Here is a 27,936-nt window from a genome sequence, read left to right as displayed (position 1 = left end):
TTTTGTCTCTTAAGTTGTACAACCCCAATTCCAATGAAGTTGGGACGTTGTGTAAAATGTAAATAAAAACAATACAATGATTTGCAAATCCTCTTCAACCTATATTCAATTGAATACACCACAAAGACAAGATATTTAATGTTCAAACTGATGAACTTTACTGTTTTTGTCCAAATATTTGCTTATTTTGAAATGGATGCCTGCAACACATTTCAAAAAAGCTGGGACAGTGGTATGTTTACCACTGTGTTACATCACCTTTCTTTCAAACAACAGTCAATAAGTGTTTAGGAACTGAGGACACTCATGATCAGTGATGCCGGTAACGCGTTACTTAGTAACGCGTTACTCTAATCTGACCACTTTTTTTAGTAACGAGTAATCTAACGCGTTAATCTTTCCAAATCAGTAATCAGATTAAAGTTACTTCTCCATGTCACTGTGCGTTACTATTATTTTTCATTGTGGGTCGATAACAGCATTAAACTTGGTCTGTGGGCAGGAGGTCGGGGTTCGACTGAACTGCCCACTTTAAGTGAGCTGTGAGCTTTTAATCCGCGTTTTTTTGCAGCTGCTCGACTCGTCCTCACCTCTTAAAGCTCGGTGATCAGCACACCTGCACTGAGCTTTACAAAGACATTTTTATACTTTTTTTTCCTCCTTTATTTAGAATTCTGAGCTGAGCTGCTCTGTATCTGGTCGTTAAAAACAGCTGATCCTCCGCGACGCGTCAACAACTAACACTATTTTCCACTCAAATGCACCTAAACTCTCTTTCTGAGGACCACATGATGTGAAAACGCAATAAAACTTTCTTACCTGTAAATCTGGTCCTGTTTTCTGCATAAATAAATGTTATCCATTCTTTGTGCTCAAACGCCAAAGCAGGGGCGAATCCAGATGGAATGGGGGCGTGGGGCAAGGATGTGCCCCCTCCCCCACAACACCCCTAGATTAAAGGTGCAATTTTGAAGCCGTTTTTTACTACAACTAATATTGCTTAAAATAATAATAATTTCGACAAGTAAAATGTTTAGAGAGAATTTAAATGTTAGAAAAATGTTAGAATTTAATAGTTACCTTTATAAACAATGTAGGCTAGAAATTGCAAGTTTTACTGTTACAGTGCTGTCAACAGTTAAATATGAGGTCAAGAAAGAGGTCTTTATTTTACTTTTTATAAAACAAGTATTTATTTTCATTGAAGTCAAGAAAGGGTGACTATAAAGTGAGTTTTGGCAAAACAGGTATCATTGTCATGTTGAGGTGGCAGAGGGTTGTTGTCGGAAGCTGGGAAAAGTAACTAAAAAAGTAACTAGTAATCTAACTTAGTTACTTTTACAATTGAGTAATCAGTAAAGTAACTAAGTTACTTTTACAATTGAGTAATCAGTAAAGTAACTAAGTTACTTTTTCAAAGTAACTGTGGCAACACTGCTCATGATTGGTTATAAAAGGAGCATCCCCAAAAGGCTCAGCCGTTCACAAGCAAAGATGGGGTGAGGATCACCACTTTGTGAACAACTGCATGAAAAAATAGTCCAACAGTTTAACAATGTTTCTCAGTGTTCAATTGCAAGAAATTTAGGGATTCCATCGTCTACAGTCCATAATATAATCAGAAAATTCAGAGAATCCGGAGAACTTTCTACATGTAAGCGGCAAGGCCGAAAATCAACATTCAGTGCCCGTGACCTTCAATCCCTCAGGCGGCACTGCATTATAAACTGACATGATTGTGTAAAGGATCTTACCCCATGGGCTCAGGAACACTTAAGAAAACCATTGTCAGTTAACACAGTTTGTCGCTGCATCTACAAGTGCAAGTTAAAACTCTACCATGCAAAGCAAAAGCCATACATCAACAACATCCAGAAATTCTGCCACCATCTCTGTGCCCGAGCTCATTTGAAATGGACAGACACAAAGTGGAAAGGTGTGCTGTGGTCTGATGAGTCCACATTTCAAATTGTTTTTGGAAATCATGGGCGTCATGTCCTCTGGACAAAAGAGGAAAAAGACCATCCAGATTGCTGCCAGTGCAAAGTTCAAAAGGCAGCATCTGTGATGGTATGGGGGTGTGTTAGTGCCCATGGCATGGGCAACTACACATCTGTGATGGCACCATCAATGTTGAAAGGTACATCCAACACATGCTGCCATCCAAGCAACGTGTTTTTCAGGGACGTCCCTGCTTATTTCAGCAAGAGAATGCCAAGCTACATTCTGCACATGTTACGACAGCGTGGCTTCATAGTAAAAGAGTGCGGGTACTAGACTAGAACAACTGAAGTCATACATGAAGCAAGAATTGGAAAGAATTCCACCTACAAATCTTCAACAGTTGGTGTCCTCAGTTCCCAAACGCTTATTGAGTGTTGTTAGAAGGAAAGGTGATGTAACACAGTGGTAAACATACCACTGTCCCAGCTTTTTTGAAACATGTTGCATCCATTAAAAAATTAGCAAATATTTGCACAAAGGCAACAAAGTTTATCAATTTGAACATTAAATATCTTGTCTTTGTGGTGTATTCTGTTGTATAGCTGGGGGCGGCCTGGCTGATGGGACGGTCCCCTGGGGGGTCATGGGGGGGTAATTGGGTTGTTTTTTCTTTTTTCTTTTTTTTTGTTTTGTTTTTTGTTATGCCCTCTCTTCTCCTCTGACTCCAGCCGGGTGAGCCGTAGAGTCGGCGTTGCTGGAGTGGTGCAGTTTGGTTATGCTGGGCGTTTCCCAGGTAACCTCTGCACCCGGGAGGGGAGGGGGGGTTTGGGGTATTTTCTTTTTGTTCCCTCTCTTCTCCTCTGGCTTCAGCCGTGTGAGCCGTAGTGTCGGCGTTGCTGGAGCGGTGCAGTTTGGTTATGCTGGGCGTTTCCCAGGTAACCTCTGCACCTGGGGGGGGTGTTTTTGTTTGTTGATTCCCTGTTCCACCTCCGGCTTCAGCGCGCCTTTGAGCCATCTGCCATCGGCGTGGCTGAGGTTTGGGGCAGTGGGATATACCCGCAGCTGGTGGCTGGTTTGGAAGTCGGGGGAGTGGCGCCGTTTTGTGCCGTCTGCCATAACCGCTGTTCCACTCCTCCCGGTTGGCTTCTGGGGTATAGTCACGGTTGGTGACACTGGACGTGCTTCCAGTTTCCACTGCGCCAAGGGGGTGGGGTTGGGGTTGTTTTGTTTGTATGTTTTTTTTTTTCTCCTTTTGTTTTCCCCCCAGTTTCCGCCCTCAGGGTTTGACTGTGGTGTCCTCTGGGGGGGGGAAAGGGCTGTGGGTCCATCTAGCCATAGACGGCCGGGGCTGGGTCCGTTGGTCATGAGGGGAGGCGTCTCCTGAGGTTGATGGAATGGTCCTCTGGGAGGTGCTGGGAGTCCCCGTGGCTGACATTGGATCCCAGAGGGACCTCGGCTGTGGTTATTACTCCTGGAGCTGGCGGGATGTCCTCTGGGGGGTGTTGGTCCCTACATGTCGTTAGGGGGGGGGGGGGGGGGTGTTAGTGTTTTTATTTGCTAGCTGAAGTTTGGGTTTTTCTTTTCTCCCCTTCCCGGGGTTTGATGGAACGGTCCTCTGGGGAGGGGGGGGTGTTAGCATTTTTATTTGTAAGCTTAAGTTTGGGTTGTGTTTTTCTTTTCTCCTCTTCCCGGGGTTTGATGGGATGGTCCCCTGGGCAGGGGGGGGTGTTTTGGTTGTTTGTGTTTGTCTTTTTTGTTTATGACTAATCAGACTGTGAACATGTTTGGACAAAGGCTTCCCGTGAGGGTGGGGTACTGTTGTATGGCTGGGGGGGCCTGGCTGCCTTTTTGTTTCTGTCTTTTGTTTTTCCTTCCAGGTGGCTTGCATTTGGGACTGAGTGGCTGTGTAGCTGAGTTTATCAGGACCTCACCCTGATCACCTGCGGACACACAGCTGTGGTGCATCTACATGGATTGGAACATGGTGGCATTTAAGACTGGAGTACACAGTGTGTATTTGCCAGAGACTCGCCCTTGTGACCAGACGGGTGAGATCGTCGTCTCAAGAGCCATCTCATCATCAGTGGATGCAGAGAACGTCCAGGTTTGATGCATGGTCTGTGAAAGAGGAGGGGGTGAGGTCTCACGCTCGTCAGCACACTTCCTGAGGTACGTTAGATTTTGTGACTAACATTTATACAGTCAGTAAATGTGGTGTCCCTCACACCTTTATTATATTGAGCTGTATGTTGGTCGTTTAAATCAGCTTCCACTGCAGTGGAGTTTTGTGAACAGGGTGTTCTATGCCTGCAGGGTGGGAAGCTGATTTGCAATTAAGCCAGGAAGCGTTTGCTGTTTGTACACCTTTGAGTGGTCCGAACTGGTTCTGGCTCCGGACCGTTTTGTGCTGCTGGGAGCACACCGCAAATCCGCCACGCCAGACCGCGCACTTATTTGTTTGTATTTTTTCACAGCACTGTTATGTTCATTAAACTCTGTTATCCTTTGTACCGTGCTCTGCTTATTTTATACTGGGTCCTTCAAACGCTGGTCGGTTCTCCGGGCTGCGTCCGACACATAACAGTATTCAATTGAATATAGGTTGAAGAGGATTTGCAAATCATTGTATTCTGTTTTTATTTACATTTTACGCAGCGTCCCAACTTCATTGTAATTGGGGTTGTAGGAGAGCAAACATGGTTCAGTAAAAATTTCCTCAGGGAACTCTTGTGAAAATGACAAATCTGTTTCCAATATTTTCCATAAATGTAAGAATTTCCATGTTGAAAAGGGCCTCAATGTATTTGCTCTCTTATGAGGACAAAAGGTGGTCAAGAAATGTAATTCATTAAGCATTTATATATTAATGCCTTCACCAGCCTCTCAAATAACAGAAGGGAAAATAAAAATTAACAGCAAAAACAGAAAAAATAAACAGAAAATGAAAATGCTGTATCTAATCCAACTTGTCATATCAGTGTGAGGATGTCAACCTGTGCTATAACCAGGATTGGATAGGATTACTTTGAAATGTAATCCAAAAGTAATCAGATTACAAGTAACCCAAACGTATGTACATAAAAACATGTAATCCACATGTATTCTTTCAAAGTAATCCTACCCAACCAGTGCTATAACACACACTGACTCACCATGTGTATTGTGTTTGTATGTTGTTATCAGTCATCAGGTTGTTGCGACTGCTAGGCTCTATGGTTTCTTAGCTGTAACATTCTCTCTAGGTTTTTGACATTTCCTTGTTATGCTTGTTATATTTATTTTGTCATTGGTTGTATGGCCAAAGCAGATGGTCATCCCACTGAGTCCAGTCTGCTTGAGGTTTTGTTCTGTCATCAAAAAATACCAAAGGGAGGTTTTCCCTACCACAGTCACTAAAGTGCTTGCTCAGGGGGTGGGTAAATTTAGATCTTACTCTTGTGAATCTCCTCGGGGTGCAAAATGTTGTGATTTGGTGCTGTACAAATAAATTGCATTAAATTGATAATCCCCTTTGGTTCAGCGTTCCATCATGTAGAGGTTAAGGTTCTGGGCTTTTAGCAACACTGTGTGTTTAGTTCTTGGTGGGAGTTTAATTTTTTGTTTGGAATCACACAATTTTGCCTGTTCAAAACAAATGTGGCCTTTGTTTCTGAATGGCATCAATTTCACAATAAAGACAGGAGAACCAAATTAGGTTTGGGTGAGTGTTGTCTCTCTACTCCTTCCTTCCCACTGTCGCCAAGTGCTTGCTCACAGGAGGTCGTTTTGACTGTTGGGGTTTTATCATAATTATTGTATGGCTTTGCCTTACAATATAAAGCGCCTTGGGGCAACTGTTTGTTGTGATTTGGCGCTATATAAATAAAATTGATTTGATTTGATTTGATACTTTTTAGTCTCACACATGAGGGCTCGCTTAAATGGTAAATGGACTGCATTTATATAGCGCTTTTCCATCTGCATCAGACGCTCAAAGTGCTTTACAATAATGCCTCACATTCACCCCTATGTCAGGGTCTTGCTATGCAAAGTTCCCACTACACACCAGAAGCAACTCGGGGTTTAAGAACCTTGCCCAAGGGCCCTTAGTGATTTTACGGTCAGGCTGGGATTTGAACCACTAGACCATCACCTCCCCTAATGCCCCTAATGCCTTCCCCAAGCGTGCTATGTAGGTCATTGTTGTTTTTTTTTTTGTTGTTTTTTTGTAAAGAGGCATGTCCACAGAATCTCACTGATGTCCAACAAAAGAAGAGCAATGATCTGTAAACACACAGCCACTGTGTATTACCACAGCTGCTGTATCTTTACCACATATCATGTCCATGCTGCTTTACTGTGGGACAAAATTCCTGCTGAGATTAGTTCGATTCTGTTGAGTTGTTTAAATGCCAACTCCATATATTAGTTATTAGGGTGTCATGATTAGAGCTGCCATGATTAATTGGTTATTAATTGATTATGAACACCACCATCAAATTCCACTTGTTGACCTTGGAACATTTGTTTTTGTTTTGTATAAATGTCCAAGTTAATATTAACAAGAGCAATCAGAGATTTCTGACGTCCGCCAAGGGTTGACAAGGACTCAAAATAAAAGATATGTGATTCACATCGTGACCCGGACTTTACCTGGATCCGGATTCCACAACACAATGCAGTAATTGCAGACTGATCCAGAATGGTCCAACTGATCAAGATGATGCAATCTGATTTTTAATTCACAAGCTGAAATAACATAGTGTCTTTGTGATTTTGGTTTTACATCGGAATGTAAAACCAACTTATTTGTGAAGTAGTATTGACGTAATCCTTAACAATCTACAAAGTGAAACCCTGAACCAGAATCCAGATCCATATCACCTCCAAAACTTAATGGAGTCTTCCGAGGCCTAACACCAGCGTGTGGTGAAAATTTGGTGAAAATCCGTTAAGTAGCTTTGACATAATCTTCAAAATCTGGCAAAGTGACGCATACAAATTGAATTCCTCATTCAGAATCTGGATCCAGACTACCTCAAAAATTCAGTGGAGTCTTCCATGGCCTAATATCTCTCTGTGGTACAAATTTGGTGAGAATCAGTGAAGTAGTTTTGATGTAATCCTTAAAAGCTTATATAAAGTGAAATCTTGATCCACAATCCAGATCCAGAGCATCTCCCAAATTTAGTGGAGTCTTCCATGTCCTAATATCTGTCTCTGGTGAAACTTTTGTCAAAATCCATGCAGTAGTTTGGATGTAATCCTGATAAAAAACACAAAGACAAATAAAAAAATAAATGCCGCTGATTTTATTACGTCCTTGGCGAGTGTAGTAGTAGTAGTAATAATAATAATAATAATAATAATATTTTCATGAGTTAGAAGTTTAAATGTTCCGTGACAAAACTGAGTTGAATGGAACATTCCAACTTTCACTAAACAAATAGAAAACATTCATTATTTGTTGCAGCTGACAAATTATTTACTTGTGCTTTCCTCATTCCAGTGAAAAGTCACAATAGGCACTGCGCAAGTATGGTCATTGGAGACTGGATTTAGCTTCCTTGTTTAGGAAAAGGTAGTGGAGTCGTTCAATGGAGCGAAATGTTTGAATCCAAATTGTAAATGGAACCAAACTACACAAAAAATGATGTAAATCATACAATGAGCTGTTTCTCTATACAAGAAAGACAAAGAAAGACAAAGAATCTAAAATAATAAAGTATGAGGGAGAACCCTGCACTTTGTGGTCACTGTTGTGTATCTGAATGATTATGAAAGGGTGTCCCTTTAAATTTGCTTCACTAATGACAGTTTTGCTTTTCTCTCCTCCAGAGTCGGAAACATGCCAATAAAGTGCGGATGTATTACATGCTACATCCTGTGGATGGAGGCTGCCCGGCCAAGAAGCTCAGAACAGACAATGTGAGTGCTGTGTGTTTCCATTTCGTAAAAGTAAACCGATCAACTGCCCCGTCTGGCATTGCACCTTTACTCTTAATTGGCTATTGTGCTCGTCGACTCCTCTGTGTCACCTCAACCTCTTGTCTGTCCTCTGTATGAGAGCATTGAGCACCTAATAGCACCACCTTGTTTCTAGATGAATTGTGCTAAAGATACAGAGCTGAAGTTGGTGTACAGCAGATGTCTTAAGTTTTTATGGGCTGTCCAGCCCTTCAGGACCTTCCTGTCTTGTAAAGTCAAATTACACACCGTGTTTGGCAAATGGCGTTATGTAACCTGTCACTCCGTTGGATTTGTGTTTGTGTAGTGGTTTTGTTTTACTTTCGCGTGTAGCTACGTTTTTTTTGAGTGCTTCGCAGTATGACTGGCTTTTGTTTCTTGAGTGATGAATCACAAAAGCTTGATTGTTGCATGTATTTTTGCTGTATTCCCCACACTGACACAGTGCGTATCACAGTACTGAAGTTTCATAATGCATGTTGAGGTTTTTTCTCATTGCTGCAGCAAACACAACAAACCCACGTCATGTCAGATCAGGTGCATACACGGGTCACCACATCCAACACATTACGGAACTACGGAACCGCCTTGGATCCTGGATGATCAAGGCAAAGCAAAGTCCAACCCCAATGCTTCAACGTGACAATCTATCTGCTGCAACTTATAGATAGATGGTACTAAATCTAGGGGATCCTCACCACTGAGGCACCTGCCTGCTGGGTCATGTCAAGAAAATCACATCACATAGCTAAAATGTCATAACAGATGTCCCATCACGATGCAAGTGATACTCATGCACCTGGTACTGTAACTGTTCCTTTGACATAAAATCATTCCAGCAGGACCCAAGGATCCTCTGAAGAGACCTGGTACCAAAGTCATCCAGTTGTCACCTTAGGTCACTTAATAGTGAACAAATTTCACAGCCAGACAATAAGAGAGGATGTACCAGGATACTAAAAACTTGGCCTTGATTCCCCTTTGAAGGTATAGGCATCACCGAACACCTTTGTCCAACAACCTCATGACTCCATAATCTCTTCCCAGCCACCTCTCAATCTCAAAGGTTAACATTGCTGATCCCATGAATGTTTTAAGTGTCAGTAAGTAGCTCACCAGAATAAATCAAACCCAACGATACACAGAAATCATATCATGCTCTAGTCTTCTTCTTTGTTTTTTTCTGGGGATGTTACAGCACCACACACAGGCTTGGCATACGTACTACAACATTAAACGGAGCTTCGAAGCACAGAATTTGCCTTGAATATTTTTTGTAATCAAATTATTCAAGTTACTCAACTAATCGTTTCAGCCCTAAAAAACAATATAACTTTATAAAAACAATATAATTACTTGTTATAGTATGAAGAATTATGTTAACTGAGTTTGTTTGTTTTTTTAATTGTGTGTTGTGCACTATTGTTTTTTCTGTTGTGCTGAGAAATTTTAGTTCACTGATTAATCTATATTGTCTGTGCTTGTTTTTTCTTTTTTGGCATTTGCGTTGCTTTGCGCGCGCGGAATTCCTCCGCACGTCTGTCTCAATGTGCCGAAAAAGTGCTGATGTCCACGTCTCTTCACAATTCCTGTGCTAGTCAGACGACGTCCCGGATAAAACACAGCATCCAGTTTGGAAATGAACGGCACATTCCACTGTTACAGGAGTTTATGTCATGGAAAGAGGAGCGGAGGCTTCGTGCGTTGCGGCGGTGCCGCATGGCGCACGGCAACGCCGTGATGAAGCCTCACGAGACATGTTCTGGCATGTCCAGGCACATCCACAATTGCTCAGATAATCACTCGATGGAAAAACCACCGACAGCTGTCTGAACGCCATCTTAAAGCCGTCCTGTGACACCAAAACGGAGGTGGTTTTGTCTCGCTCCAGTAGCGAATCCATCGTGACGCACGATGCCTCCGCTCGGCTTTCCATGACAAAATCTCTTGTTAAAAGTGAAATCTGCCGGAAAATGGTTGATGAAAATGTCCAGCTCTTGTGATAACCAGAGAAATGGCACGCGATGGTCACGGATCCAAACAGCCATCCGTTTAGAAATGAAATGGTCGTTCAGCCTGTCAATGGCGGCTTCGGAGCGCGGCGTGCCCCACAGCCGCTTGGGGCCGTCCTTAAAGCGACAGTAACACCCCTTATTCTCTACCAAGCCTGTAACATTTTCACCGAAAGCCATATAAATTTTTCTAATGGTTTCCAGCTGCCAGTCTCTAACAGTTTCTGAAAAAATTCTGATGGAAAAAAAGCCCAAATCATTCCGCCATTTCCTGGCAATGAAACAACGACGAGGGGCTGGACCACTCCTCACTCAAAGCCTGCTCACAGGCGAATGACGCAACCGACAGGCGTGAAAAAACTCACGCATGCGCACGAGGGTTCAAGCTTGTCTGACGCAATCACGTGATTCAAATCCATATGGTTTTTTGAAAAAATAAGGTCGGATACTTTTCTAGTAGACCTCGTATATATATATATATATATATATATATGTATATATGTATATGTATGTATATACCATTTCAGCAACACACAACTGTGAAATTGTGTAGAGTTTTTTTGTTTAATAAGGTTTTTTGTTGTTCAGTATGTATGTGTGCCGAATAAACTCATTCAATGGATAGTGTGTCCTTCAGGAATGGTCCCCATAGTTCAAGTACTGCACCATAGCTGGTGTTCAGCCCTGTCCTTTTCACCCTCTTATCCTGGAGTATACTTTCGTGCAGTGAATGAGAGATGTCAAGTTTTTAGCTCCGGCTGGAGGAGCAAGACAGCAGTCCTCATATGAATCCACAGTGCTGTGGTGAAAGTGGAATATCCACTCCATCTTCATCTTATATTCAGGGACAACGTGTAGTGATTGAGGATGTGAGCAGAGACTGCAGTGGACAGATTGTAGCTCAGGGACTCTGCTCTAATTACTGGGAGTGTGTTAGCTATTAGTCAAGAAATGTGGGCGTACGCACCAGACAAGGTCATGTCACGGGACACTATTGTTTTCGTCTGAGATCCTCACCTGTAAACAGTTTCCTCTACGCTGCCTCTCAGAGTTTGTCAGATCATCTCTCTGTTTCTCTCACACACCTCTCATCCATTTAGCCTTTCTCTCACGTCCCATCACGATTTCCTATTTTCTTTTCTTTGTACTTTTTCATCTGTCTTTACACTCCTATTATTGTCAACCCTGCCTGTTATCATCTCAGTTTCTCTTGTTTTCTTCCCATTTGTGCTTCAGGGCTCCTTTCAGCCCCATCCCTCCAATTTATTTTGTTTTTGTTATTTTGTTTTTCCGCCTTTTTTGATCTAATTTTCTTTGATTGCCACCCGTCTCTGCCGTCTTTTAATCCTACTTCAATGTTGTAGCCTAAAAGTCCCTCTCGCAAGTGACCACTAGCAGTGGACTTTACTGTGGATCTACTGAATTTTGTCTGAAATACTCAGTGTCTTGGTTGTTAATAATGTTTTAAAATAAATAATTTTGCTAAAAACCTTCATTAATTTCTCCTTTAACACTCGTCAAATAGCTAAACAGCACTTTTGGGCTTTGAGTAGCTCAGGTCAACAGATTTCATCATGTATTGACCTGTTGCAATTTAGCAATGTCAAGTAGAACCCAAAATGCAAGCAGCGATCAAAATGGAGGTGAGGTGAAAACACAAGGGCCCGGTTTCATGAAGTAGTCTAATCTTGTATAGTGGACTAACTCACTTCGTCGATGTCATCTTTTGACGTTAGTCGTTGCACCAAAGCGCTTAGCCGGCTCAAGTATCGCATTACCTGACTACAGTTTTTAGCCTGGTACAGAGAAGGCCTAATCTTGTTTTAGTCAACAAAACTTCAGTGTCTTACCTCAAAGTGGCGGGCTATCATGTACCACCATTTGATGAACGAGGAAGGAAGGAGGAGACTTGCAGTGGGAGCGGGTGTTCCGGGAACGAAATAATGCATTGGAACTATTTACGGATGCCGAGTGCTTCCATTCTGCTGTGATGGACTTGGCGATGTTTGCAGCAGACGGACCAACTTGGAAGTTAAACAAATCTGTCGCGCATGGAGGTATTTCTTCGCAACGGCACTCGCGAGGCTGCTATGGCCCACGAAAATCTTTGACTAACATAAGACAGCTAATCTACAAATTTAGCCATCGATGTGAAACAGAGATTAGACTGATAATGTTTGGCGACTAACCTTAGTCAGGTAAGTAAGCTTAGTAGACTAAAAGATTAGACTGTTTCAGGAAACGGGCGCAGGTGATTATTAATCCCAAACAGGTGAAAACAGTAATCAAGCAATGTGAGGGCCACGGGGGTTCAAGAGTCCAAAAACATAACACACTACTAAGTCCACACGAAGGGAGCAAGGCATGAACAAAACACCAAACTAAACACAGCAGTTGCAGGAGGGTAACAAAGGATCTCGGAGTACTCACGAATGAAAAATAACAGGAGGGACTAACGTGAAGAAACCAGCAAATAAATAAATAGGTGCTACTTAAAATACCAAACTAACTAATGAGCAAATGAAAGAACAGGTGTGTGACAATGTCAAAGGTCACATTCTGCCTATAGTAGCTAGCCATAACCTAACAATTCGGATAAATTGTTTGGAAAGTGTAGTGACACGGACCCATAACAGGGGGCGTAAATGAGCGGACAATAGATGAGCCAAAAATACAACACTTTACTGTTGTGAAATGTGCACATAACGAGACTACAGGACAAACGTTAGGAATTTGGATCCACAATCAAAATATACAAGGTGATGTGTGGGTAGGCATCGAGGATAGGAGACGTCCGTCCGAGTAGAACGGATCCCACACGATTTCTACTGCCACCGAACCCGAAGGATACTGGAGCGCCAAGTCCCGAGTCCCAGGTGGTCACCGTCTCCGACTGTTGGATCTGGTCTGCTGGCAGAAAGCAGAAGAAAACAGATGTGATGAGTGTGAGACAACACACCCAGTAAACAAGTCAGCAAGTTGTCCTTCCAGGAGGGAAACAACACCTACACCTTTACACAGAACACAGTGTGCTGCAGCCCTGAGAGCTACTTATCTGTTTTGGCGTGCGGGGTGAAGAACGTCACTCCTACACGGACCACAAAACTCAGCACAGCTGAAAGAAGTCAACAGGATCTCTTGCAAACACTCAGAAAAAAGATCACGTGCGTACAGCACAGTCAAACGGCCTGAGAGTTACCGTAGAGGTAGATGATATCTCGGCGATGAGGTGGAGATGTCGTCCGGCTTTTGTGTATGTGGGTATGTGGGTGATGACCTGGTGATTGGTGACAGCTGTCATAGCTGATGAGTGACAGCTGTCACCCCGGCTGTTCCTGTGAGGCGGCAGCGCCCTCTTGTGCCTGAAGCCCGCACTTCAGGCAGGGCGCCCTTTGGTAGTGGGCCAGCAGTACCTCCTCTTCAGTGGCCCACACAACAGGACCCCCCCCTCAACGGGCGCCTCCTGGCGCCCGACCCGGCTTGTCGGGATGGCGATGGTAGAAATCGGCCAGGAGGGCCGGATCCAGGATAAAGCTCCTCTTCACCCAGGAGCGTTCTTCGGGTCCATACCCCTCCCAGTCCACGAAGTACTGGAAACCAGGCCCTTCCGGCGGACATCCAGGAGCCGACGCACAGTCCAAGCCGGCTCCCCGTCGATGATCCGGGCAGGAGGCGGCGCCGGTCCGGGAGCACAGAGGGGTGAGGTGTGATATGGTTTTGAGGTGTGATATGGAGACATGAAAAACCGGGTGCGGCAGGACTGATGACCTTGAGGATCTTAAATGGTCCAATGTATCTGTCTTTGAGTTTTGGGGAGTCCACTTGTAGAGGAACGTCTTTCCTGGAAAGCCATACCTCATGCCCGGGCTGGTATGCAGGGGCCGGGGAACGGCGGCGATCTGCATGGGCTTTGGCCCTCATCCAGGCTTTCAACAAGGCAGAACGGGCGGTGCGCCACACCCGACAGCACCTCCGCAGCTGGGCCTGTACCGAGGGCACACCGACCACTCCCTCCACCACGGGAAACAATGGGGGCTGGTATCCCAGACACACCTCAAACGGGGAGAGGCCGGTGGCAGAGGACACCTGGCTGTTATGCGCGTACTCGATCCAGGCCAGATGTTCACTCCAGGCCGTCGGGTGTGCGGACGGCACACAGCGCAGGGCTTGCTCCAGTTCTTGGTTGGCCCGTTCTGCCTGTCTGTTGGTCTGTGGGTGATACCCGGACGAGAGGCTCACGGTGGCCCCCAGTTCTCGGCAGAAACTCCTCCAGACTTGAGAGGAGAACTGGGGACCTCGATCCGAGACGATGTCCATGGGTATCCCATGCAGACGCACGACGTGGTGGACCAGGAGGTCTGCTGTCTCCTGGTCCGTAGGGAGCTTCGGTCCACTTGGTCCACTATCGTGAGGATGGGAGTCATGTCCCGGGACGGCGGGATGCCCGTGACGAAGTCCAGGCCGATGTGGGACCAGGGGTGATGGGGCACAGGTAACGGCTAGAGGAGTCCCTGTGCCCGTTGGTGGTCAGCCTTTCCCCTGGCGCAGGTGGTGCAGGCCTGGACATAGTCCCGGACGTCGGCTTCCGTGGACGTCCACCAGAAGCGCTGCTGGACCACTGCCACAGTCCTTCCCACCCCTTGATGGCAGCTCTGGCCTCTGGTGGAACATAGAGGCAGTTCTTTGGTCCGTTTCCTGGGTCCGGGTTCCGTGCCAGGGCCTCCCGGATGGTCTTCTCCACGTCCCAGGTGAGGGTGGCCACGATAGTGGACTCAGGAATGAAGGATTCCGGCGGATCTGACAGCACGGTTTTGACTTCGACTTCGTGAACCCGGGACAGGGCATCTGATCTTTGGTTCTTGGTCCCGGGGTGGTAGGTGATCCGGAAGTCAAATCGCCCGAAGAACAATGACCAGCGGGCTTGCCTGGGGTTCAGCCGCTTGGCGGTCCTGATATACTCCAGGTTCCGGTGGTCCGTGAAAACCGTAAATGGTACCGCGGCTCCCTCTAACAGATGTCTCCACTCCTCAAGAGCCTCTTTCACCGTGAGGAGTTCCTGATTGCCCACGTCATAGTTCCGTTCAGCTGGTGTCAACCTGCGTGAAAAATCGGCACAAGGATGGAGAATTTGATCGGACTCCCCGCTCTGGGACAGTATGGCTCCTATCCCTGAGTCCGAGGCATCCACTTCTACCACAAACTGGCGGCTAGGATCGGGCTGCACCAGAACTGGTGCAGTCGAAAACCGGCGCTTCAACTCCCTAAACGCGTCCTCGCACCGATCTGACCAGGTAAATGGTACTTTGGAGGAGGTCAGAGCTGTCAGGGGGCTAACTACCTGACTGTAGCCCTTAATGAACCTCCTGTAGAAATTCGCAAAGCCGAGGAACTGTTGCAGCTTCCTACGGCTTGTCGGTTGGGGCCAGTCTCTCACCGCCGCAACCGTGGCCGGATCAGGGGCGACGGAGTTGGGGGAGATTGTAAACCCCAGGAAGGACAAAGAGGTGCTGTGGAACTCGCATTTCTCGCGCTTCGCAAACAGCCGGTTCTCCAACAACTGCTGCAGGACCTGACGTACATGCTGGACATGGGTCTCAGGATCCGGGGAGAAAATGAGAATATTGTCTAGGTATACGAAGACGAATCGGTGCAGGAAGTCCCGCAAGACGTCATTTACCAAAGCTTGAAACGTCGTGGGGGTGTTGGTGAGGCCGAACGGCATGACCAGGTACTCAAAGTGACATAATGGGGTGTTAACTGCCGTCTTCCACTCGTCTCCCTTTCAGATCCGAACCAGGTGGTACGCATTCCTAAGATCGAGTTTTGTGAATATTTGGGATCCATGCAGGGGAGTGAACACCGAATCCAACAGGGGTAGAGGGTACCGGTTGTGAACCGTGATCTCGTTCAGTCCCCTGTAGTCAATGCATGGACGGAGTCCGCCGTCTTTCTTGCCCACAAAAAAGAAACCTGCACCCATCGGGGAGGTGGAGTTCTGGATCAGCCCGTCAGCTAACGAGGCCCGGATGTAGGTCTCCATTGATTCGCGTTCTGGACGTGAGAGGTTGTACAGCCGGCTGGACGGGTACTCAGTGCCCGGGATCAAATCAATGGAGCAATCGTACGGACAGTGTGGGGGAAGAGTGAGTGCCAGATCTTTGCTGAAGACGTCAGCGAGATCGGGATACTCCTCAGGCACCGCCGCAAGATTGGGGGGAACTTTAACCTCCTCGTTAGCGGTCAAACCGGGCGGAACCGAGGATCCTAGACATTCCCGGTGACAGGTTTTGCTCCACTGAGCCACAACCCCAGATGGCCAATCAATGTGTTTGATCATCCATGGGAAGCCCAAAATCACGCGGGAGGTAGAAGGAGTCACAAAAAACTCAATCTCCTCCCGATGATTTCCAGACACCACCAGAGTCACAGGTAGTGTCTTGTGTGTGATTAAAGGGAGTTGGGTGCCATCTATTGCCCGCACCTTCAATGGCGAAGGAAGCACCACCAGAGGGAGCCCTACCTCCCTTGCCCATCTGCTGTCCAGCAGATTCCCTTCTGACCCCGTGTCCACCAGTGCAGGGGCCTGAAGGGGTAGATCCCCACTCAGGATCGTAACTGGGAGTCGTGCAGAAATACGGGTTTGTCCCACGTGAATTTCTTGGCCCACCCTTAGCCCAGTTTCTAAGAGTGGGCGTTGGTGTTTAACCATTTGGGGCAGTCTCTCTGCTGATGCTCGCTTGAGCCGCAGATAAAGCACTGTCCGTGGACCAGTCTCCTTTGTCCGTTAGTGGCTCTGACTTTAGCCCTGCTCGTGTCCATAGCATCATCAGCAGGGGGAGCTGTAGCCAAACGGAGTGCTGAGGCAGTGGAGCGTGGGGACGGCGGCACCTTTTTGGATCCGGAAGGGAGAGGGACGGTGCGTACCCGACCACGCCCTTCGTCTCACTCCGACGGCGTTCCTCTAAACGATTGTCTAATGTATGACCAGATCAATAAGCCCATCTAAATACCGCGGCTCATCCTAGCCCCCAGATGCTCCTTCAGGACTGACGGACAGTCCGTTTACGAAGGCGGCGCGGAGTGCAGCGGTATTCCAGCCGGACCTCGCCAGCCGCGATGCGGAAGTCGATCGCATACTCAGCCTTGCACTCCGACCGCTCCTGTCTCATTGACAGCAGCCCTGTTGAAGCAGTCTCGCCTCTGTTTTGGGTGATCAAATACTGTCTGAACTCCCTCACAAACCCAGTATAAGAGGGTAAGGAGCCGTGAATTCTGCTCCAGAGCGGGTAGCCCAGGTGCGTGCCTCAGCTCGAAGCAAATTAATTACATAAGCCACCCTACTGGCGTCTGACGCGTACATCACGGGACGCTGTGAAAAGACGAGCAAACACTGCATTAAAATGTCCGCGCACGTCTCCACACAACCCCCGCTACAGCTCTGGGAGGACTTATGTATGCTTCAGGGATGGTGGGGGAGGGTCGTTGAATGACCGTTGGAATGTCTATATTCGGCACTGGGTCAGCAGGAGGAGGAGCTGCAGCAGCGCCCTGAGCACGCGCTTCCACCTGCGCGGTGAGAGCCTCATCGGCGATTGAGGATGGACGTTCTGCTCGGTCATTAGATCCAACCGAGCAGTAAGGCGGTGGAGGATTTGCTGCAACTCACCTAACACGCCTCCTGCAGACGCCTGTGCACCCTGCTCTTCCATTGGCTGTCCAGCAGATGGTTGACGCCCCTCGGGATCCATAACGATGGCCGAGATATCCTGTTCGGAAAGTGTAGTGACACGGACCCACAACAGGGGGCGTAAATGAGCGCACAATAGATGAGCCAAAAATACAACACTTTACTGTGTGGAAATGATGCACAACGAGAATACAGACAAACGTAGAATTTGGATCACAATCAAAATATACAAGGTGATGTGTTGGTAGGCTTGAGGATAGGAGACGTCCGTCCCGAGTAGAACCGGATCCCACACGATTTCCACTGTCACCGAACCCGAAGGGTACTGGAGCTGCCAAGTCCCGAGTCCCCAGGTGGTCACCGTCTCCGACTGTTGGATCTGGTACTGCTGGCAGAAAGCAGAAAAACAGCTGTGATGAGTGTGAGACAACACACCCAGTAAACAGTCAACAAGTTGTCCTTCCAGGAGGGAAACAACACCTCCACCTTTAACACAGAACACAGCTGAGGTGGAGATGTCGTCCGGCTTTTGTGTATGTGGGTGATGACCTGGTGATTGGTGACAGCTGTCATAGCTGATGAGTGACAGCTGTCACCCCGGCTGCTCCTGTGAGGCGGCAGCGCCCTCTTGTGCCTGAAGCCCGCACTTCAGGCAGGGCGCCCTTTGGTAGTGGGCCAGCAGTACCTCCTCTTCAGCGGCCCACACAACATAAACTTTAGATTAAAAACTTAAAACATATTATATCTTAGCTTCTGTTTATATAGTAACGTAGCTACAAATACAGCTTAGCCTTCTAGTTATTAATTATCTAATAACCTGCCTAGGCCTCATTCGCCATATATATATATATATATATATATATGCCAGTTAAACGTTGTTTTATTAGTCTTGATTTTGAGGGTTTTGTTTTCTTTTTATTTTATTACGATTAGTTTGCTATGAGTTTGCTAGTAATGGTAACTAGGCCTACTACTGTCAATGTTAGTTTACCTGGAATTTATCCCTCTCAATTGAGCTAGTTAAAGGCTAACCTGGCCTACATGTCGCTGCAGCCACAAGCCCCGAGCTCTCTTTAACCTGGAGTGGTTCCACCTCTATATTCTTTCACTAAGGTACTTATATCATGTCTCCATATACATTTCAGCAGGCTTTAACTTTCTCTTTTTTTAATATTATTATATTGATAAAAATGGAAGAGTGGAGTATACTTAGTTAAACCTAACAGCTAACTTTAGCTTATCTAGTCGGCTGCAGCACCGTTTATCATAGGTAACAATATGTTACCTATGATAAGGTTCTGTTCTGTTTGTTAAGCTAACGTTAATACACACTTTTTTTTACATTTGTTTTTATGTGTATATGTTAATACCATCATTGTAGGGTTAAACTACGCTATTGTACTTTATACGCTAGTTACCGGCTTTGTTTAACCTTGTTGGCTAGCAAGGTACGATTGGCTAATTTACCAGTAGCTCATCTAGCTATAGTTATTATTATTAGCTTATTTTTCTGATTTACCGTTTTATTTTACATGGTGTAGGTTTTTAATATTCTTCAGTTTATGGGTTCTTTAATAGATATCAACATACAGTATCCTAATAGATATCAACATATAGTATCCTCTTTTCATGAGATAGCATATAGAATATGTATTTTGTCTTCCTATAGTAAGCTAGTAGGGTGAACTTTAGATAGATACCTGAAACATATTACATCATCTTCTGTTTCTCTAATAAATTAACCATATTTATAGCTTAGCCTACTAGCTATAATTTAATTTTACTACTAGTCTACAGACTAGGTTATACGTATAATATAATCTTCTCCTGCATGAATATTTAGGTTTTAGAATGCAATCTCCTATAATATTATGTAGTACTATATTTCTTGTATATGTTGTTGTATATGTTGTTTATTACCCTTATTGTGTAAATGTCATTTATATACATGATGTCCAATTTCTTGAGCCACTTGGGTGGGTAGGGAGAGTTCCCATGGGATAAAAAAGCTTTTAAACCTACCATCCCTGGTTCTCAAGACCAGGCACCTAAGTGGCTCTACTCTATTCTACTCTATACAATTACTCTATACTCTATACAATAGACTTTTGATGAGGTGTACCCATGATTATGCGGACCTGGTCAGGATGGGTAATCACGGGTACACCGAAATTAAAAGTCTGTAACTGTTTTATTATATGGTAAACAAGAAAATTGGGAGTTTGTCAAATATACTAAAACTGAAAAATCAATCTCAAGTTTCAACTCTTTATTATTACTGTCATACTGCACCAACAGGTCCAAAATACTTCATGAGCACAATCTCTAAAGCTCCACACCACACCCCACGCCTTCACACCGGGGCTGCCTCGAGCTTCCTGTGGTGTCATGACGATGCAGGAATATCTGTGTCAGGTGCACGCAGCATGGGGCAGAGAGAAGGTGAGAACGCAGCCTGCAGGTTCTCTGCACAGAGGAATCAGAGTGCAGTTTGGCTGCAGACAGACTGTGCACTCTGATTTATCTTCTAGTTTATATTTGTGCTGAGCAGCAGGTCTGCGCTCTGAGTTCTGTTATAGTTTATCTTTCCTACTTTGACTGCGAGATGCGCGTGCGAACGCGTGTGAACAAACCGTCTGTGAGTAAATGTGGAGATGTCTGGAGTTATACTTGATGTGGACAAATTACAATAAGAACTGAACAAAACCCAAAAACTAAATCAAGAAACACAAGCACAAAATCAACGTGGAACTCAACAGTGAACAGAGTGCAAACCAGGGGACAACACATGATAAACCTAATGAAACACATAATAATAATGATGAACAAGAGAAAAAACAAAGACATGGTGAACTCGAGACAGGGGAAACATAATGAAAACTCATGACTGATCACAAAAATGAACAACAGACGACCACAGACAGACAAAGGACAAACCGCCAGGAGGAACCACACGAATGACTGATAGGGGAGAAACACACATTGAATATGAAAGGGGCATGGGCAGAACACAATAAACACACAAACGTAGACACAGAACCAGACAGGGGACATAACAACAGGAGACAGATATGGACTGGGAACACACACATTCATACATACACACAGCAGACCCACTGGCAAATTTAAATTCCAACAAGTCTTTGTGAAAACATAGTAGCACAGGATACGCTAAATTCCAAAGTTACAAACATGTAATGTGTATTTGTGAAAATATACAGTTTATTGATTGGTGCATGCAACTCCAACTGCTAACAGCACCCGGTCATCAGTGGTGCTGAATCTGCTTCCTTGTGTTCCTACCTACTTATAAAGGCTGAACCAAATCTAACTAAAAAGGTCTTTTTTTCCCTTTGGGTCAACCAAAGGAAAATAAAATCCTTTTCATTACTTTTGATTGCCCAGTAAATGTTGTTCCTTATGTGCACAAACTCAGAGCAAAGAAAACGTGACATCCCCTGGGATCTTTGGCTTCCATCCTAAGGCTGTGCTCAAACCCCAGGTTGGGAACCAGGACCCTAGTGGATTGGGGTCCCTCCACTCCCCACCCCCTACTCTGAACCGTATGCTTGGAGTGATGGCTAACCATAGGTGGCTTTAGTAGTTGTGAGGTGGCTGTAAAGGTTTTGGCTCAGTACAAAGATATAAATGCACTGTGTTCACATTGTTTAATGCTTTTGAAGAGTAGAAAGTAAACTGAGATGGTGCCAGTACATCTGAATGAAGAGCCACTAAATTTGAAAATATTAGGAGGCAAGTTGTCAAAAACAATATGGACCTATAATCCAATCCATCCATCCATCCATCCATCCATATCCATCCATCCATCAATCCATCCATCCATCCATCCATCCATCCATCCATCCATCATACCATCCATCCATCATCCAGTGAGCCAGCCAATCAATGGAAAACTACAAAAACAGGAAATTGGTAAGAAATAACCCATAAGACACCTTAAATATTTTGTGTAGTTGTGGAAAAACATGCAGAAAATAAAGATGTAATAAAGATGAACTTGTACCAAATTATGGTAAAAGAAGAGAATAGATCTGTCTGACTCATGTGGTCAACATGGTGGTGGTGGACTTTTGTTCTGGTGAATATATGGCTGCCAGTGCAGCTGACTCCCGCATTTATTGACAGTTGCACTACTAACAAAAGCAGCAGGATTTCAAACTAAATTATTTTCTCACATTCAGCCAAATGCATCACAGCTCATTCACAGTGCAGATGGCCAGTGATTTCGAAACCACATTGCAAAATCAGCACAATAGTTTTAAGCAAAGAATGGACCTGAATCCAACAAGCAGCAATTCACTTTCCAAATGCAAATCCCCCCTCCCCACCCAAAAACCCCAGCCTTGAACTGAAGCATCACCAGGGAACAAAACCAGTACCAGTAACATATGTGTTGGGTTCCTGACTCGAGGCAAACATTGACTGGAGTGTTTTTTTTTTTTTTTTTTAACCAAGTATCAACTTTGGGATTTTCTTGGAATATCCAACTACTTTTGCAAAAAGATAATTGTGCTTTTAATTAATTCATTGTTCATCCTGTTTGGATGTGAATGACATCAAAGCTAGACTGGCTTTTACATCATGAATGATCTTGAGATATACTTTATTGATCTCACAGTGGAGAAATTACGTTTACACTCCAGTTACCTCAGACAGCAATTAGTCCACAATTATTACTTGTTTACCATAATAATGGCACACATCAGAATTAAAGACAGCACATACACAGTTGACATTGTTTATGTGCACTAAGTTTGAAGAAGTCCTTTATCTGAATTGAGGCAAGTGGGTGAAGGACACGCAGCAACCCTGAGATGCGCCGCCATCAGCTGGCGGGAAAGAGCGGGGGCTGCAGCTAAAACTGCACTGCCCACGCCGAAGAGGAGAGTAGTGACATTTAGCAGGCGCCCAGAGAAGGGGAGTGTTGATGGGGGATAGGAGGCGGGTGGGGGGAGGGAATGGAGCATGCTTCAGTCCTGTGAAAAGCAGTTTATTGTCTTTGTGAGTTGAGATAAGAAACAGCCAAATGATCCCCAGGCCAAAAAAAAAAAAAATTCCTCTGGAGGAAAAACAGTCGGGTAATTTGACCTTCAGGCTTGATAAGCCTGTAATGTTATGGTTTGAGCAGTGAAAACACTTTTAACAGTTCCACTTGCACAACCAAATCCCAATTATGAATTAAGAATATTCCAGCGGCCTCTGAAATCTTGAACTTCAACTGCAGGGCATGCATCTGCCTCCAAGATGTCATCCAATTTGTGTCTGAGTTCAAGAGTCATCGCAGTGTGAGAATGCACTGCCTTGCCAACCTCGTTAATCATGACGGACAAGCAAGGGGCTATGGTTCTGATGCTGCCGTCTTGCCAATTTTCCGGTAGATCAGGGCAGCACATGAGCCAAAAAGTACCAGTCTGCTACCATGAGACCAAAAATGAATAAATCCTCGATGTCCTCAACGGAGAAAGGCGCCAAGCACGCCACAGTCAAGAACTCCAGGATTCGAGAACATAGCCTGCAGGATACGTTCCATCTGGGCAGGTAGGATCCCCCCGGTCCTGACCTTCTTGTAAAAAAATGGTGTCAATAGTGTTCAGAGACCAGCTGACAATTCCAGGTTAATCCAGTAGTAGTCCAATAGATCCACAATCCAATATAATTGAGGAATCACGTCTGGTGAAGTAGGGACTTGAAGGTTTAAAGCAGGAGAACAGAGATAAGGGAGAGTTGGAGGAGATGTGACCGCCCTCATCGGAGTCCCAAGCTGAAGCATTGTGTTCTTGTGTTCTTTGACGAATGGTGGATACCCTGGTTGTAGCACTTGAGAGGCTGAGGTGAGGAATTGAATGATCTGGATTTGCGTTTGTCTGGAGAAACACTAATACCCCTATTGCACGGGCACTGCTCTATTACGATCCTTCACGGTCCAGAAAAGTGCGTGCAAGTGAATGGCTTAATCTGGCATGCCTCCTATCAGGCTGGCTTATAAAGTGTAGACATGGCAACTGGCTGGCTATAAAGAGCATACCTGGCAACCCACTCACAAACAAAAGTAAAGCTGTGCACTACTGCATTATTCAGCCAGAACCACACAACAAACGCTGCTTTTGTTTCAAATTTTATCCTGATGGAGCACAAACAAGTATCAAGATGTACTCCTAGGACCATCCCCTTTAAGATGTTTGAATATGATTGAAGCTGTTTAAACTACAACACCTGGAAGTGACGCCTAATGACGCTGAATTTCTCCTGCATGTCTGTCTCAATGTGCGAAAAAAGTGCTGATGTCCACGTCTTCTGCAATTACTGTGGTAGTCAGACGATTTTGTCCCGGATTAAACACAGCGTTCAATTTGGAAATGAACGGCCACATTCCACTGTTACAGGAGTTTTTTTCATGGACAGGAGTGGAGAAATTCTGTGCGTGGGACGGAAGCCGTATGGCGCAAAGCAACGCCGTGATGAAGCCTCACAGGACATTTTCTGGCTCGGAGTGCGCCGCGCTCTCAGCCGCTGTGGGTGGTCTTTAAACCGGCTGGAACACTCCTTAATCTGTGTAATCCCCATAAAATTGTCCCTGAAAGCCATCTGAATTTTCTGAACGGTGTCCACCTGGAGGTCTCTCACAGTTTCTGGAAAAATTTGATGCAGCAAAGCTCCAAATCGTTCAGACATTTTATTCGCAATAAAAATCCGACAAGAGGGGTGGACCACTGCTCACACAAAGCCTGCTCACAGGCAAATGACGCAACTGACAGGCGTGAAAAAACTCACGCATGCGCACGAAGGTTCAAGCTTGGCTGATGCAATCACACGTGATTCAAATCCATATGGTTTTTGCAAAAAATAAAACGGTCGGGTAGTTTTCTAACAGACCTCGTATACCAAGTTTGTTCAATATTGACAAAGATGGATTAAAATGCACCCCGATTTGCTGGACGTCTTTGATATTTTTTCACCGGTTGGTTTGTTACCAGCTTGGAATGGTTTTGTGTCAAAAAAGCAGTTACTTAGGGAAACTCATGTGAGGAGTATCACTTGCATCGTGAAGGAACATGAACTATGACATTTTGGACATGGGGCACCTTTCTGCATGATCAGCATTTAGATGCCCCAGTGTTTAGAACCCTACCAGCCGGAGAAACCCAAGTCCACGTTTCACCTGGCTGCAGTACATAGATGGTTACTTTTGAGAGGTGGAGATTGACAGTTTGTCTGCTTGGATGGGTGCCATCCAGCACCTGGGGTGGTTCTGTGGTGTGGGGAACGCAGCGATGCATGTTGCCAAGGAATGATCCAGGACTTCACCTAACTAGACGTCAAAATAAAAGCCTGGAGTTTGCTGTTTATTCTCCAATATCCTGCTTCTGTTGTGTGGGCCGCTGAAGAGGAGGTACTGCTGGCCCACCACCACCAGATGGCACCCTGCTTGGAGTGCGGGCTTCAAGCACGAGAGGGCGCCGGAGCCACTGGGAGTGACAGCTGTCACTCATCCTCAGCTACCATTCTGGTAATTTTCTCTGCTGACTCAAAACATTGAGTATTAATCTGAACTTCTTTGCAGCCATTTTCCTGGTGTGTCCTTATCTGTGGGATTGGCGTTTGGTGTGATCAGCGACGGCTTCGCCTCACACCCCAAACCAGATAAGTGGTGAAACAGGAGCTGCACGAGTGTGTGATTGGAGGTGGAGGTGCTCCCTCCTAACTAACACTGACTGTGGGATTACTGAGTGTGCGAACTCACACTCATCAGGACTGTCTCTGTTTTCTGCCAGCAGTACCGGGTCTGACTGCTGAAGACAGTGGCCACCTGGGGTGCAGGGCTTGGCGGCTCCGGTGTTCTTCAGCTCCGTTGGTGGTGGAAGCTGTGTGGGGATCTGGCTCTTCTCTTGCCAGGCGTCTTCTATCGTCGAGCCTGCCCACACGTCACCTGGTGTATGATTGACAGTCCACCATATTGTTATTGTCTGTACGTCGTTGTGCGATTCACAACATTAAATTGTTACTTTTGGCTTATCCATTGTCCATTCATTAACGCCCCCTGTTGTGGGTCCATGTCACGACACTTTCACAACAGCTTCAGAGAGTTTATCATGTAAAAAAGAACAAGTCTAGTTTTAATCTGATGCTGTGTCAGTCTAAGTGTCAAAATAAATTTAACAAAAAAATAATAATTTTGGCCTTTATGTCTCTGATAGTAAGACACACACACACACACACACACACACACACACACACACACACACACACACACACACACACACACACACACACACACACACACACACACACACACACACACGCACACTCATCTTCAACCGCATAATCCAATTAAGGGTCACGGGGGGCTGGAGCCTATGAGGAAATAAGGATTTGAGCATTTTCACAGTATTTCAGTGAGGTTACACACTCTACCTGCTTTGTGCTGGCTCTGCAGAGAGATCTCTGACATGCACATGGTTGTTTTCTTATGAGCAATGAGCCGTAAGGCTTCACACTGCTAATTGATCGGCAGTGACCTTGATGCCTGATGGCATCTGCATCTGTTGCTGTGGAAACTGGACACAATTGCCCACTGGAAACGTGGAATCGATGGATGCCCTGATTGCAGCACTTAAGAAGCTGAGTGAGGAGTGGAAGCATGTGAGTTTGCAATTGTCCTGGATCAAGATTAAGATATCTGCTTTGAATGACTTCCTTGTCATGCGATTCACATGGCAGTGACATTCATGTCTCTGGTTTCTTAGCCTTTGAGATCAAGAGATGCCTTAAAAGAGCTTATGCAGTCATGGGGTCCCTAGACAGAGGTGTTTGGTGATGTTGATACCTTCGGATGAGAATGAATATCCAAGTCTTTAGGGTCCTTGTGCTTCCTGTCTCACAGTATAGTTGTCAGACTTTTAAGCTAACCATTGACCGACGGCAACATGTAGATACTGTTGGTTCTCTGTCTCATCAGAGCATCATTGGCTACATTGGGAATAATTTTGTGCCAAATGAATGGTTACTTAGGGAGACTCAGATGAGGACTATCACTTACATTGTGAGGAATCTATTACAATGACATTTTGGTCACGTGGTGTGTTTTCCTGGGCATGATCCAGCACGTTGCCTCCGTGTTGAGAACCACAGCAAATGGAAAAAGTCAAATGGATTTGTGGTTATGTTCCAGAGGAGAGGATAGCCTGGTTGCCTGGGAGATTTTCATCCAGGATCCAACGTGTTTCCATGGTTCATCCGTTGCCAATACCAGCACATGCTCCCAGAACAGTTCTAACCAAAGTTAGGAAAGTTGAGAAAGAAGTTAAGAACATGTTTTGATGCAGCTTTTTATGACATTGTGGATCCTTTTGTGAAAAAAAAACCCAGAAGGTGTATTAAATTACTCTGTTGTGCAAAGGGACTCAATCATCAGCTTGATATATTGAATCTTTTATACAAATGACTGAGGGACTTTTTTGTGCAGAGATTCAATTCATTAAAAGCTTATTTTCGTTGCTGAACACTTTTAATGGCACTAAGGTCATTAATACTTCATTATTCAAAGGACAAGCTAATTGTTCTCTTGTGAGTTAGTATTTTTGAAGTTGTAAATACTTTTACTGAATGTGAAAAATTAATCACTTTTGATAATAAATCTTTATATATTATTTACTATAACCCTTTAGTGAGCCATTTTACTAAATATTTATGCCCCAAGATGGATCAAGAAGTTACCGGCTTGAAGTCTTAGTTGGAGTTTAAGAAAAGAGGAAAAGGGGCAAACTATTGTTGGATATTCACCAAAAGCAACTATCTATATCTGTCTTTAAAACGGGGTAATGGAAATGGGGTTTCCATTGCCATCCAAATTGCACAAATTGAAGTAGGAATTTGAAAATGCTGTGAAATATCTTACAAACATTTTTACATTCAAAGGTGGTGATTTTTCAGATGATTTGAAAAAGTCTTATTTCGAAAAAGTGAAATGGAAACACTTTTTTCACTTATGGTCTCAAAAAGCATCACATGACATTGTAAAATATGCAGCATGGTTCATGTAGATGAAGTAAGAGATGGAGAGCCTGTTAAACATTATAAGAGATTATTTTACAGCAGTGGTGATGGACATGTTGACGGATGAGATCAGACAGGAGTCTCTATGGACTATGATGTTTGCAGATAACATTGTGATCTGTAGTGAGAGTAGAGAGCAGGCTGAGTCTAGTTTGGAGAGGTGGAGATATGTTCTGGAGAGCAGGGGAATGAAAGTCAGTTGGAGCAAGACTGAATACATGTGTGTGAATGAGAGGGAGCCCAGTGGAATAGTGCAGTTACAAGGAGTAGAAG

At 44.9% G+C, this 27,936-nt stretch overlaps 1 protein-coding gene across 3 annotated transcripts in view; it reads left to right on the top strand.

Annotated features, from left to right (window-relative positions):
• The window catches only part of zmat4a (zinc finger, matrin-type 4a), a 376,811-nt gene that overhangs the window by 112,460 nt on the left and 236,415 nt on the right, over window positions 1-27,936 (top strand). For all 3 annotated transcript variants that reach the window (XR_004560878.1, XM_034171037.1, XM_034171036.1), the window contains exon 3: window positions 7,762-7,851. Coding sequence is in view for 2 of the 3 variants with exons in the window: in XM_034171037.1 (XP_034026928.1) it covers window positions 7,762-7,851 (90 nt within the window). In the remaining variant the exon portion in view is untranslated. The remainder of the gene's footprint in view (window positions 1-7,761; window positions 7,852-27,936) is intronic.

Source organism: Thalassophryne amazonica, chromosome 5, assembly GCF_902500255.1.
Source record: "Thalassophryne amazonica chromosome 5, fThaAma1.1, whole genome shotgun sequence".
NCBI lineage: Eukaryota > Metazoa > Chordata > Actinopteri > Batrachoidiformes > Batrachoididae > Thalassophryne > Thalassophryne amazonica.
This window is presented reverse-complemented; position numbering and strand designations above follow the sequence as displayed.